We start from the raw sequence: 13,390 nt of genomic DNA on the forward strand, positions 1-13,390 counted from the left end.
GGTTGGTTCCACCATGGAGAAAAGCCCTAAGGGGACGTTTTACTGTGCCCTTGCAGCCTAAATGAAAAGCAACAGCCCAGCAGAGAGAGTCTGCAGCAATGGATTCCATTGCCTCCTGAAAGCGAGTTACTACATGCATGCTGATGGGGAAGGTCAGAGATCCACATGGGTGATGAGCAGCTGCAGAAGGAAAGGTTGTGAGAGCTCAAGGACAGAAGGCAGAGGTGTCAGTGTATACACAGCATTTTGCAGCTTATGCCTTAATTTGGTAATGGCCCTTAAGGCAATAAAAAGCAGCAGCTGAACCTAGAAGAACAGTGAAATGCTGGTTTAAGGAAGCGTAGCTTAAATAAGTGTCTAAATAGGAATAAAGTTATATCAGTTTATTAGGAAACTTAATCATTTATCTTTTGGGGAGGGTGCCTCTCTTCCTAGAAAGAGCAGCTTTCATAAGTCATGATGAGGTTTCTTTCCTCAAAATGTGTACAAGGAACTTTAGTTTCTATGTATCAGAAGCTGGCAGTATTGGGAAAACAAACTTGTACAAATCAACTACAAATCACTGTTAGTGACCGCTGTAACACTGATCTTAAACTGGAATTACTTTTCCAACTTTTACTTCAAAAAGTTACTTTGAAAAACTTTGTATTAAATGCAAATACAGTAAACCAATCAAAATCTACACTCAGTTTTTATTTACAATCATATTACTTTTATTTTTTCCATATTCCAAGTTCTCCCCCAGTAAATGATGCTGCTGCCATGTTTACATTCAATAAACCTATACACTGATAGTACATGCTGCTGCTTTCACATAAGCAAATTGGCCTGCATATGTTGTCTGCACGTCATAAACTGTATACAGACATGGAAGATTCTCCACAAACATCCAGAGTGTTTCCTGAAACACTGTTGTGGCAGGGGTACAGATCAGCTGTACTGCTCTCCCAGTACAAAGAGGCAGTTGATGTGTCTGATGTACTAAGAGGAAACTAAGTCTAAAAAGTTACAGTATTTTACTAATTACTTGAATGCAGTAAACTACAAATTCACAGAGGAATGGGTGTGCTTAATTCTTGCTGGCAGGAGTTACTGGAACTCCTGACTCTGTTATCAACTTTACTTGAGAGGTACAACCTTTTCATGGTAACTGACTCAGACCTCCAAGTGATGCAGGAATAAAAGGAAGAAGGGCTTCAGTACTTAATTCTGTATTCTCTATTTTTAAAAAAGCTACATTTTTTGCTTCTCTTTTTCATTATCAAAGTATATCTTCTCTTTCAAAGTAAATTGGTTTCTTCGTGACAAGTTATTGTTCGTAACAGCTCAGTGCTATAACCAGGAGACAGTAATTCAAAACTCACTCTTTTCTACTTAAAGGTATAATGAACTACAGCTTATCCTCCTCCTTATAAAGCCAAAGAAGTAATTAGAACAATCTGTTGTATTATGCATTTCTACAAAATCTTCTGTGCAACTCCTGGAAGACCTCAGGTGGATGCAGTGATTAACACTGTCACAAAACTGAGCGAGTTCTCCTCTTAACCCCGTAAACGCTAGCATCTATAGACAAAAACGTTGCTTAAAGCTTTAGTACATCACAGAATGGTGGTGATACCAGTATTTTACAACTAATGCAACAGCAAGTAATTCACATGTAATTTTAACAGATAAAAATTCAAGACTAGGGTACTAACTAAAGAAACCACTAACATGAAGTTTCCTTATCTGGCATGGAATAAGGGGAGGGAAAGTTTAGATAACATTGTAGAGATTGGGCAGGAACAAAAGGTTTATTATTCCATCCAGTATTTTATATGCTTTACAAAAACCAGTAATATCACTGTGCCCTTAAAAATGTTATCCATGGCAACAGAAAGCAAATACTACTTTGTCATCTAATGGGGTCTTTTTAAAATCATAATACAAAGGTTTGTGCTGTAGCAGTCCTCCACTTTGCACTGTAACAATAAGGCTTACTGTACTTGGAATACAAAGCTGTTACATCTGCAGTTATGAACCACTGGCTTTAACAAACATCATTTTATAGTTGCTTTTTGCTTCTTTTTTGCTTTCTGTAACCTCAGCCTCAACATGTTTTTCAGAAGCTTGTAGCTCTTCTGCAGACTCCTCTTGTTCAGACTCAGAGCCACTTTCGGAGTCCTCTGAACTCTCTTCAGAGGAGTGTCCAACTGCCTCTTCTTGTTCTTCACTTTCCTGAAACTGGAAGTTCAGATTATGAGACAGATAAACCATTATTTCCTGGCAACTCCACTGCAGCTTTTAATATTTCGCAGTGAGCATGATTTGCTTAATGGCTCCTTTCATTTTAGTACTAGAATGGGCTCTATAGCTAAAACCCAAGTCCTTAACATACAAACTGGTATACAGAAAACAACTGCACTAAAGCGGTTAACCATATACCAACCATGACACTCACGGCTTTACCAGCCACATTCTTATTTAGTTACAGCAAAAATCCTAAAAGCACCATTAGGTGAGTTTGAAAAGTTTCAGGTCACATCAGTTAATACTTACTTTGGTATATGCAGTACATGAGACCTGAACATTTGTCATGGAGAAAGCATAATGAAATGAACAGCTACACCACCCAGAATTCACATTTGTGACTGATCCTTGAAATCAAGTTTTGCGCACTGCAGCATGAGGAATGCTGAAGTAATCCAATGAGACTGCTATCAATAACAATCCCCGAAATGACATTTTGTTCATGGTCCTGACGAGCAAAGCCTCCATGGCTGTAATATTAAGAATTCCCAGCATTGCACAGATGGTTTCACTCACTCTGGAAAAATCAGCTGTATTTTTATGCAGTAATTGGTATTAACAGGTAGCAAAAAATAATTATTGCATCTTTCAATCAGCAGATGAAGACATGTTCCAAATAACCTGATTCTCTTGGGTTTTGTCACGCTTCCGGCTCACTCCTATGGAATTCCCTGTACAAGACCAGCTCACTGAAGGACACTCTACAGCACGTTCCCCTTGTCTGACACCTCTATAGTCAGTTCTGTTTCAGGCCCAAAGAGGTATGTGCCTCACCACAAGAAGCAACTACAATTAATTAGCATTCAGCAATGATGCATATGGTTATCCTGTCTTCTTATGTATTACGTGGCAAGACCCTGATTTAGTATCTTTGTCACCTTCTGTCCTCATCAGTCTTGACTACTATGGAGCAGTACACATGTCATATCACTTCAGAACAATAAGAAACAGTAACAATTTTCAGGCCACCACAACATACACGATTAGGGGTAAAGGGCCTGCAGTAAGTTTCTCTTTTAACTCAAACTCCAGCAGTTTGCCAGCAGTTGTAGTGATGGATTTTTAAACCATGTATCATCTTGTCTTAGTGGACTGAAAGGCAAATCGTTATGGAAATAAACAACTTACTACCTCACTGAAACCAAGTCCACAATGGCGGCGGTTTCGTCCAGACATCGTGCTGTCCATGCTTTGTTGGTACTGAGACTCCAATTCTTCATTCATTTTCTTGTCTTCTTCCCCTGCATTGTCCAGTGTACTTTGGTTATGGTTCATTCAAATTAACAAAGACATCAAATTACAAGAAGTCACATTTTTAAAGTTTTATCAATATATTTGTGAAAAAAGTTTAAATTTAGCCATCTTAAACTACTGGACTATTACTGCATACAAACCATCATATTTATAAGCAATCACATCAGTGTGCAAGCAAAACTGCTTTGATAGACGGGTTTGTAAATTTCTAACAGCTGATGCATTCAGAGAGATATGCTATGCATGGCTTTATGTTGTACTAAACCAGGTAAATGTAACGCATATAGCTTCTCTCTACTTCCTGACAATACTACAACATGTCACAGCAAGGAAAAAGTTTCTGACCTTCATTTCATATGATTCTATGATTAAACCATGAATAATATATAGCAACAGAAGTTGGGACAATACTACCACTCTTGTATATAGAGATGTATCTGAAACTATTTTATGATCCTGAATTACGAGGGATGGTTACTACATCTCTGTGGTTTTCCCATCTTTAGAAATTAGCAGAAAAACTGTTTTTCATAAGCTACTTCTACATGCCCTTTTTACTTACTTGAGTATGCAAATAAAGAATCATTTTTACTGGGGAAAAGATGGTCCAAAATAGTTAAGAAACCTCTTTTCTTTTAAAGGGTAGGAATCTATAATTCTCCCTTAACAGGTCTGTAATAGTCTCATTTTCAATTTTTATCTCTGTAAAATTAAAAAAAAAAAAATAAAGCTTGTATTGCAAATTAGTATTTCCTCATTTGGAAGTTAGAGCTGTGCGTTATTACAAAAGGACAGTAACTGTATGATGGACAAGCAAATGTTAAGAAAATAGGTATTCTGATTTTTTGTGAAAAAACATCATCTTAACTTTTTGCTAATGACAAAGCAGTAGTGATTTCTTATGGATCCTTAGGGCAAACATCATCAACTTTCTAGGAAATTCAGGTATAAGGAAGTGATTCTCAGTCACTCTGCAAGCAAATAGCAGAACCTGGAACAAATCCCCAGGCTTCTTCTGGTGTTTGGGCCCATAGATAATTTTTCGGCTGAAAAATTACTATTGGAATGTATCAGGAAAAGGAGGTTTCTAGAACTCCGGCAGTTGCTATTCTACCCAACTTTATCAAAGCTTCTCTCACAACAGTCAAGCTCAGCCTGCTTTCAATGTTATTTCGACTTACTACCTAAACAATCATAAGAAGTTACCATGATCATACGTAACATGACATCAAATTACTACTGACAGCCAAGATGACCCTGCAGATCTTTTCAGCTTCTACCTCATTGCTTTAAGCCAAAGATCTTTCTATTCAATAGGTAATCAGATAGGGGCAGAAATCAAGCCTGTTCTTTTCCATGCCCAACAATTTAAGAGGTGTTGATATCCATTCCTGACAACAAGGAAGAAGTGTAATACTGCTAGGTACCAATAGCAATAAAGCTTTACTTTCTTATTTTGACAGCAAAGTAAAACTGAGGACCTATAGCCTGATTTCCAGGGCACTTGCACACAAGTTTAACTGACCACCAAATACTTTGCTGAACCTGGATTTCAGAAGACAAGAAAGCAGTTAGAGAAACCGTCAGCAATCTAACAAGAAATTAGGAACTTCTACAAATCCATAGCCTGAACTGTCTTGAACTCCAGCCACAAAATCTGAAGTCACTCCCTGCAGTATCTATGAAGCTCAAAGTACTGATATGCTCCTAAGTAAGGGTTAGATTTCCAACTTTGCATCAGCTGTTGGATAAACTGACCTGTCCTGAAGTGAGAGGTTGATCTGTGGTCTCCGATAACAAGGCGGCCAGTATGTTCTTTCTAAAAGAAAAGGCAGTTTGTTTTGGAGCTTTAGGGTGCACTGACAGCTCTGCCAACATTCTGGAAATCTTGAATGGAAAAGGTTTGCTGCCAAACCTTGATAACGAACTATAGAACTGTAAGTTACACTAGCTAACAACTGCTGCTTCTTGATGAACTTGTTTCACCTTCAGATTTTCTGAAAAAGTAACCCCAATGACTAACTACTTCTTACTCTTCCCACACCCCAAAGCTGGCATTTTTCTATTTCTAAAACTATTTTGTTCTGCTTCTTGCCACTGATATGAAAACTACACTAGACAGTGCTGGATATGTGTCAGTTTCGGTTCTGACCTCTCTTTCGCTGGCACTATGCAATACCTCAGTCAGTGCAGCTCACAATGATCCCACTTCTAGACTGGCCACAATATCAAGCAAGACCTTCACAGTGCTCATTAATTAATTGGCTCAGCAGTTGTTCATTAGCAAATGTGTTCCTATAGGCAAGAACTGGAATTACATAGCAAGCTGCATTAACTATCCAAGCAGATATTGTTAAGATTAGTGGTAGTGGGATGCTTTAATAGGGCTTTATATTCCTGTCCCCTAGAAAATATAACTTTCACCTCTTTAATACAGTAAAATATTCTAACTTATAAAAATACTCTATTCAGGCATAATAAGCTAGTACAAGTTAAATTATATTTCTTGTAGGTATGTAGAATTGCAATACTAAGTATTTTTATAAATGGAAAAAGCACAATTATATTGTTTTTCCTCAAATGAATTTTACAGACCTAGTGTACAGGTTTGTTGACTTACAACAAGAATTCTCTCAAAAGTGTCAACAAATTATTTTATTAGCTGGTCTGAAAGGATGAAGATGTGGGAGGAAGCTGCACGGCAGGCACTGGACTATTTAAAACCTATGTTTTGCCTTAAACCGCTGCCGACATAAGAGAGCTGCGGCTGTGAAACCCAAATCCTCTTTAAAGCAGAGTCCCAAAGCAGAACTGCCTTTGAGTGTTCTCCTTTCCTTCTGAGAGCACTGCGGCCTGCAGCAAGCCTCCTAGGGAGGTTTCGTTGCAATGCAAGTATAAAACCCCACGGAGCCGCTGTCGGGGGCACCTCCTCCCACTCGTGTTCGCGTGTGCGCGCGCGGCGCAGCGGAGAGTCCTCACCTTCCCAGCACCCATGAGCCGCAGGAACTTCTGCTTCCGCTCCTCGTTGCCAAGGTCCGCCGCCTCCCAGCTCCTGGAGCCCTGCGGGAGCACACGCTAACTGCGGCCGTCCGCCCCCACCGCTGCGGTGGGCCCGGTTGGCCCAGCGGCCCCGGGCAGCCCCTCAGCCCCTGCCTCCAGCTCCCCCGTGACGCCTTCGGCGCCGCTGTTCCCCGGACGGCTTTTAACGCGAGGAAGAGAGCGTCCGGGAAGGCCGCGGCCTTCCCTGCGTCCCGCGCAAGGCTTGGGGACCGTACCGGTACTCCGCCACAGTCTCCCTCCCAGCCGCCGCCTCCTCCTCCGCCCCCCTCCCGCAGCCCCTATTTACATCAGGGGAGGCCGCTCGCTTGCGGCCGTGCTGGCCCTGGGACTCCCTGGCCGAGCTCATTGCTGCGGCTGGGTGATCAGGCCCCTCTACCGCCTTTCTGCCGCAGCCGCTCCCTCAGTCAGCGGCGGGTCACAGCACCCCGTCGCCGCGGGGTGCGCCGGGAATAGTAGTTCTCGCCAGGCTCGTAGCGTCACGGCGAAGGCAGATGGGGACTACCCATCCCACAGGCCTCCCCGGTGGCGGGGGGCTGTCTCTGCCTTCGCTCTGCAGAGAGGCGCTGGCTGGGCAGCTGCGCGAGGGTGGCTGGAGGGGGGGCAAGGGAGGCGTTGCCGTGTCGGTGCCTACGGAGTTGTAGTCGGTCACCGAGATTTCGCCTGGATGTGGCGTCAGGCGCGGCGCAGCTGCCCCTCAGGCGTAAAATGCCGCTGGGGGAATGAGGGGAGTAAAAGGGGCTCCCGCCCCGGGGACTGTGCTTTTGCCATCCTGTGAGCGCGGCCGGGAGGCTGCTGGCTTGAAGCCTGAGGTAATCCCTGCTATGGGACGGCGAGTTCTGTCCGTCGTAGAGACAGCGGCTGGTCCCGCCTGGGTGTACTGCTGCCGACGTTTCAAGTTGGGTTACAGACGCCTTGGAGGCAGCGGTAGTACCCCGCACCCTCTCCGCGCTCGCTTCTCAGGTATCGGTCGTGTCCGCGAGGACACCGCGAGCTTCCTGCCGCTTTCCGCACCTTAAGGCACCTCTCCCAATGGCCTTCTTGTAACCGCCTGTGTCCCGTCAGCTCTAGCCTCACCAGAAATCTCACCACCACACCCGAGTCCTTCCCGCCGACCGGCACTGCCACCTCGTGTGAAGAGCGGCAGCTGATGACCTGTGTGTAATGCTGTGTTTGGAGCCTCAGATGTTTCCGCTTAACCCTTCAGTTGCTCTGGTCTTTCGCTGTCACTGTTACTCTTGGAGTCCCAACACCACATACATCGTGTACACAGCAGAAATTCACTTACTGACCCCAAGTTAGTATTTTCTTCCATACCTCTGCTTCAGAATTAGATTAATTTGAGCGGTTTGCCATTGAATTTTTGCCTCTGTTGGACTGGAAGATGTACAGTCACACTTTATGTCTTCTGACCTTCATGTGAAGAAAAGCCCCTTCTGTTTTCTTTCCTCAGTTACAGTGACTCTTTCCCCATGATAAAATCGTAGAAGTCCTACTAATTCCAGGAGGTGAAGGTGCACATGCTGAAACCGTGTGTGCCAATTTATGTTGCAGCTTAAACCTGACTGGTTTAAGATTAAAGTTGGTTGCTTAAGGATTTTCGAAAATAACACAAGGTAAACTACTCGAGAGGAAAACAGGTATAAGCACACGTAAGTGTATGTAGTCTCACTGAAACCTCCTTAACAACCGATTTAAAACAAATTCTTGCCATTTTCTTGTTTAGGCTAAGAGCTAAAGTTAGTGTCTTAATAAGATCTTTTTTGAGTAGTTGCCAATCAGTATGTTCATGTTGTCTGTGTGCATAAAGGCAGTCACTTCAGCCATCGACTTCTCATCCCCAGCAGTACCCATAAATTATGTGTGCTTGTTTCCTCAGGCTTCTTGTGTGCTTTGCACACACATTATAGGTAGTCAGAATATGCCCCAAATTGTCAGTTCTTCTCAATAATTAGCTTGAAAGAGCTTTTGAGTAGCAACAATCTAAGATGCATTTCTTTGCATCTGGTTATTGGGTTATTGTTTTTTTGTGGTTGTTTTTTTTTCTTTTGCTTTTCTTTTTTTTGGGGGGGTTGTTTTAGGTTTTGGTTTGGGTTTTGATGTTGTTTGTTTGTTTGTTTGGCTTGTATTCTTCTAAACACAAGTTTTTATTATTATTATTTTTATTGATTTTTTTACTACAACTTTAGATTTCAACCAGTAAGTTTATCTGCCCACCTGTCTAGCTCAGTGCTCCATCAAGGAAACTTTTCACTTTTTTTTTTTATTTTGAAGGTTAGAGAGAAAGAAGGATGAGGTAGGCTGTTCCTACTAATGCCTGGTGTAGTCATTTGCAAAGGCAAGAGGACCACACTCAGCAGAGTGATTAGGGGAAAACAGATCACTGAAAAGATACCACATAGGTCCCATAACCCATAGGTCTACACACAGTGTAAAGATGTCAACACATCTCATAAAGGAATAGTGTTCAGTTCCTTGCAAGTAACTTCTCTTTATGCTGAAGAAGAGTCAACTCTTGGGGTGGGTGATGGTGGTAGATCTGGTTTCTTTAACTTGCTTTTAGCTAAGGTGATCTGGCTGCTGGTCAGAGCTGAGTTCATCTTTCAGTTTGGGAAGAACCTACAGTAGCTACCTTCAGTTTTCTGTATGCAGTTTTCCTATGGTCCCCCTATAGCAAATGGAATGTTCCTGTAAGACTTTTAAAGTTAGGCTTCTGGTCTGTCTTTGAGAGGAATCTTTGTGCCTGAGGAATGAGTTGCTCCTAGCTAAATTTCCTCCTTACAGAGCTAAAAATGTGTCATTATGATGTTTTTTGTGTGTATGGCAATTAAGCTGCTCTTCAGTCACTGCTACTTTTTAAGAGGTTCCCTGAGTCTTGTTATTCAGATGTTACCCATTGTTCTTTTGTAGGGCTGAAATACAGAGAAAGAAGAGTTGATTAAGAAAATATTCTGGAAGATGGAGCACAGAAGTTCAGCAGATCTTATAATCTAGAGATGTCCTGGGTAGGTAGATTCAGAGTTAAAGACATATGTAGGCTATCATTATTTTTATTATTATTTATACAGAACAGCACTAGGACAGTGATGTTTAAATTCATGTTCACATATATTGCACTGCTTGAGTGTGTAAAATCATTGGAAAGGCACAGCTGCTACACCTCCTTTCTACAATTTCTATAGTTATTGTTTGGCACTCATGAAGAGCGAGTGGGAGCATTAATATAAGAGAATGGCATATTTAAAACTTTAAAACTCATTTTAATGTATTTAAATATATAGCATATTACATAATGGCTGTAATAGTAGATTAATTTATATTTTGGTGTTAAAAATGATTTCTAACTCGAGGAGTAAAAATGCAAAGCCTGTAAAAATAATATAAATGTAAAACTCTTTTTTTTTTAATAGTATCTAGGAACATTTTTAGTCTGTTGACTTAGTAGAAATTGTGGTAGTCTAATGCCAGTAAAATTGCACCTTTTTTTTAAGTTAAAGTTTTATTACAGTTTCTGTGGTGTTGTGCCTAAAGACCTGTTCCTTAATAAAAACAAGTGTGAAATTTTAGCTTCATGGCTACACAAAGTTCCCTTATGGGACAAATTGAGAAGGTTTGCCATTGGAAAAAAACGAAAAAATGTGCAAGCACTTGAACTCTAAATCAATTAGAATTGGGTCTATATTTGTGGCTTACTGTTAAACTCAAATTGTTTTCAGGGCAACTAAAATGTGCTAATGTTTATGTGGTTTGGTAATTTTGGTTTTGTTTACATTTTGAATAATGATATGCTGGTGATATTTTAGTAAGAGTTTTTTTCTTTCCCCCTCTCCTCCTTCTCCCTCCCCCCCCCCCCCCCCTCCCGTTTTAGTGCTCATTTGGGACAAAAATGCGCTGGGTTTGCAGAAAAGAGGTACCTTGGTAAACAAATACATCCCTTGCATTAAATGGCATCCATCTACTCATGGGTTAACTTAAAAATGAAGTGGTTCAAATGCTAACAAAAATGTGGAGTCTCTCAGTAGCAGGCTGGTTATGTAAAGGTTTCACTTATCTTTATTATAGATATCTTTATATTACAGATAATTCTGAGATGTGTGACTCATGAACTGTATATAATTTCAGTAACACTAGCAAATGGTAAGAAAGGAGTTCTGAAAATCTTCTCAAGCTAGATTTCAGTGTTATATTTGCTGTATTGTTTTGAACAACTGGGAAATAAAATGATTCACAGGAGAACAAGATATACTGGGTTTCTAAGAAGGAACCTTGTCTTCTCCAGTCTGTGATATTGTTTGAGAGCATAAAAAAAAATAACATATGGATCCTGGGCATTATTCGTATGAATTTTCCACATTTCTTTGACATAGTCCCCCTGAAGATACTATCCGGAAATAAACACAAGTGAGATTTTTTTCAGGAAGCTGAAACTGGTTACAGTGCAGAAGTAAGACCTCAACTATATTAATGTCTATCAATATAGCTAAAGCACAATAGGGAGGAATGTTGAGGTTTGTTGGTAGAAATTAGCAGAAATAGACAGCAAGGTGAGAGTGAGTTGAGGTGAAATGACAAACAAGAGAACAAAGTTATTAATTGTCATGTACAGTTATACTCCGTCTTAGACTTTTCTATGCATTTCTGTTTCTGCAGTGAGCTCCAGTCTGTGGATGGGAACCATCACTGGGCTGAGGGTAGGTGAACACCAGCTCTATAACAGGAAATACCAGAAAAACTTAATGAAGATTTTCCCTTTTTTTTTAATCCTCAGCAATCTGTATCATAATAATTTTCAGAAAGACAACAACTTAGGAAAGCTAGGTATGGGAAAGCTGAGGCTTAACTAGATCTTGCAGAAGCAGTTTCATGTTTGAAGAACCTGATGTAGAATCTTCAGGTTTTTATTTGACTTTATTTTTTGTTTAGCTCTATGTGTAGAGCTTGGGTAGATTAAAGTAGCACTAGGTCCAACAGCCAAAAGATGATTTTCATTGTGTAATGTGATAAGGATGTCTTTGCTGTGCAGTGACCAACTATGCTGCAGTAATAAACCTGTCACATGGTGACCAAGATATTCGACAGTTCTGGCTTGGAAGCCATGGATTCGGAGTTGACACTTCTTCCCCTGTTATAGTCCTGGATCCACCCAAGACTAAGTAGCCTGTGGCAAATTATCTCACCTTTCTTTTTTATCACTGAAATTAGGACAATATTTCTACATTCCACTGTTAAGAATTAGTTGAGAGTTGCACAGTGTGTTCAAAGCAATGTGTAAGTGCTAAATACTTGCTATCGTGTAATTGGACTACTGTAATTTATAATATGCTAGCTGACATTGGCATATAAAATAGGATCAACCTCTTCTCAAGCGCTGTAAAATTTTTAATTGTTACTAATGAACTTATGATACTCAAAGTAGCTATCACTGTGAGACAGGGAATGCTGCCAGTATCTCTAGGAAAGCTTAACACGGAAACTACCAATTATTTTTTGGCTTGAAATAAAAAAGGTACGTATGTACACATGCACCTACTTTATGTGCACAGTTTAAATTTATTCTGTTTTAGGCAGAAAGCTTTATTTCTTTAAAATAGAAACAGGATATTACTCTAGCATTTCAAAGCTTTTTAATCTCTTCCAGCACATTTTAAGCTGAAAATGCTTCCTGTTTTCTGACCAGATTTGCTTAGTAGTTGTCACTGCAATATATAAATGTTGCCCCAGAGAAGAGTTGAAAAATATTCTGTATATCACTGGAGGTGGGGAAAGAAATTTTTTATTGAAATCTGACTTATGCAACACACTTACTTGGTGTTTTTTAGTGGCTTGATGCCTGCCAGAAGTTCAGTTCCAAGCTCTTGCTAAGTTTTGTTTTAAGGGGTTGGGAAAAAGGAGAGACAAGCTAAGAGCAAACAAAGAGATGTCAACAGAAGGATTGCTGAGAAGGTAGCATCAGTTGAGGGAAGGCAGTCATAGATGTTAACATTTAAAAAGCCCTTTCAAGGACTAACAAAATAAAAGATAGAGATGTGCTCACCCTGAAATGGCTTTTATATTTCTGAACCTGTTATAAAAGCTTTTCTTAGAACATTTCCCTTCTAAAACCAAAATAGTTTCTATCATAAACAAGACAGGCAGCACATCAATGCAAAGACTATCTTAACTTACTTTTATTTCTGGGCTAGCAGAACAGGCCATTATTCAATACCACAGGAAAAGGAATTGTTGCCTCAGTTTAATGAATGAAGAAAACAAAGAATGAAGAAATTATGGCCTTGAACTAGCACTATGCAAGCTGCCAGTATCATTGCATGTATTAGGCTTTGTCCTCAATATAAGGGTTTTAAAAATCCCTGTATTTTATCATCATAAAAGGTATGTTAGGACACCTTTGTCTAGGTACAGCCATAGTGGAGACACAACCCAGTTAGTTTTTATACAAGTGTATCAGTCACAGCCAGCCAACCATATATCTCTTTCTTGGAGTTGGTGTGAAACCAGCTACAGGAAAATAAGGAAATATAGCACTTTGCTCCCCCTAAGATTTTACATCATATTAGACTGACTAGGCCTCTTCATTTACCACCATATATATACAGTGCTAGAATATTGTACCTGAGTAAAAATCATTTTTATTGCAATGAAGATACAGCTTTATATATCTCGCTTTCCCTTCTTTTGTGCTTGCTAACACATAAAAGCACCAATAAAGACATTTCACAGAAAGTGTCTGCCAAATACAACAATTCTACTGTGAGTCTGAATGATGAGAAAAAAATCTTCAGTATTATCA

General features: G+C 40.3%; 1 protein-coding gene and 1 long non-coding RNA gene across 3 annotated transcripts; one reads left to right on the forward strand and one right to left on the reverse strand.

Annotated features, from left to right (window-relative positions):
* Positions 1–689: 689 nt before the first annotated feature.
* On the reverse strand, positions 690–7,036 carry CUNH11orf58 (chromosome unknown C11orf58 homolog). 2 transcript variants are annotated; one of them, XM_061380151.1, is made up of 5 exons: positions 6,890–7,036; positions 6,523–6,603; positions 5,302–5,362; positions 3,421–3,530; positions 690–2,223 (listed from the first exon to the last, which is right to left on the reverse strand). In XM_061380151.1, the coding sequence occupies exons 1-5, from the start codon at positions 6,947–6,949 to the stop codon at positions 2,014–2,016; spliced, it is 522 nt and encodes a 173-aa protein (XP_061236135.1). In that variant the 5' UTR covers positions 6,950–7,036; the 3' UTR covers positions 690–2,013. The 2 variants fall into 2 exon arrangements, with proteins under 2 accessions (XP_061236135.1, XP_061236134.1); XM_061380150.1 differs by having other exon boundaries at positions 3,418–3,530.
* A 101-nt stretch (positions 7,037–7,137) lies between these two features.
* LOC133226504 (uncharacterized) lies at positions 7,138–9,606 on the forward strand. The gene is made up of 2 exons (XR_009729526.1): positions 7,138–7,412; positions 9,511–9,606. It is a non-coding gene; the product is annotated as an uncharacterized LOC133226504 (long non-coding RNA).
* The last annotated feature ends 3,784 nt before the right edge of the window (positions 9,607–13,390 follow it).

Source organism: Neopsephotus bourkii, unplaced genomic scaffold (assembly GCF_033783945.1).
Source record: "Neopsephotus bourkii isolate Nb327-2 ecotype Australia unplaced genomic scaffold, CSIRO-AGI_Nbou_v1 NB_1792, whole genome shotgun sequence".
In the NCBI taxonomy this organism is placed as follows: domain Eukaryota; kingdom Metazoa; phylum Chordata; class Aves; order Psittaciformes; family Psittacidae; genus Neopsephotus; species Neopsephotus bourkii.

Bases quoted from the DNA above. Each gene is read 5' to 3' on its own strand.
- CUNH11orf58 (XM_061380150.1), bottom strand. From the start codon at position 6,949: ATGAGCTCGGCCAGGGAGTCCCAGGGCCAGCACGGCCGCAAGCGAGCG. The intron at 3,531-5,301 runs GTCAGTTTATCC...TGGACAATGCAG, and splicing joins AACCTCTCACTTCAGGACAG to GGGAAGAAGACAAGAAAATG. The intron at 2,224-3,417 runs GTAAGTTGTTTA...CTGAACTTCCAG, and splicing joins GACTTGGTTTCAGTGAGGTA to TTTCAGGAAAGTGAAGAACA.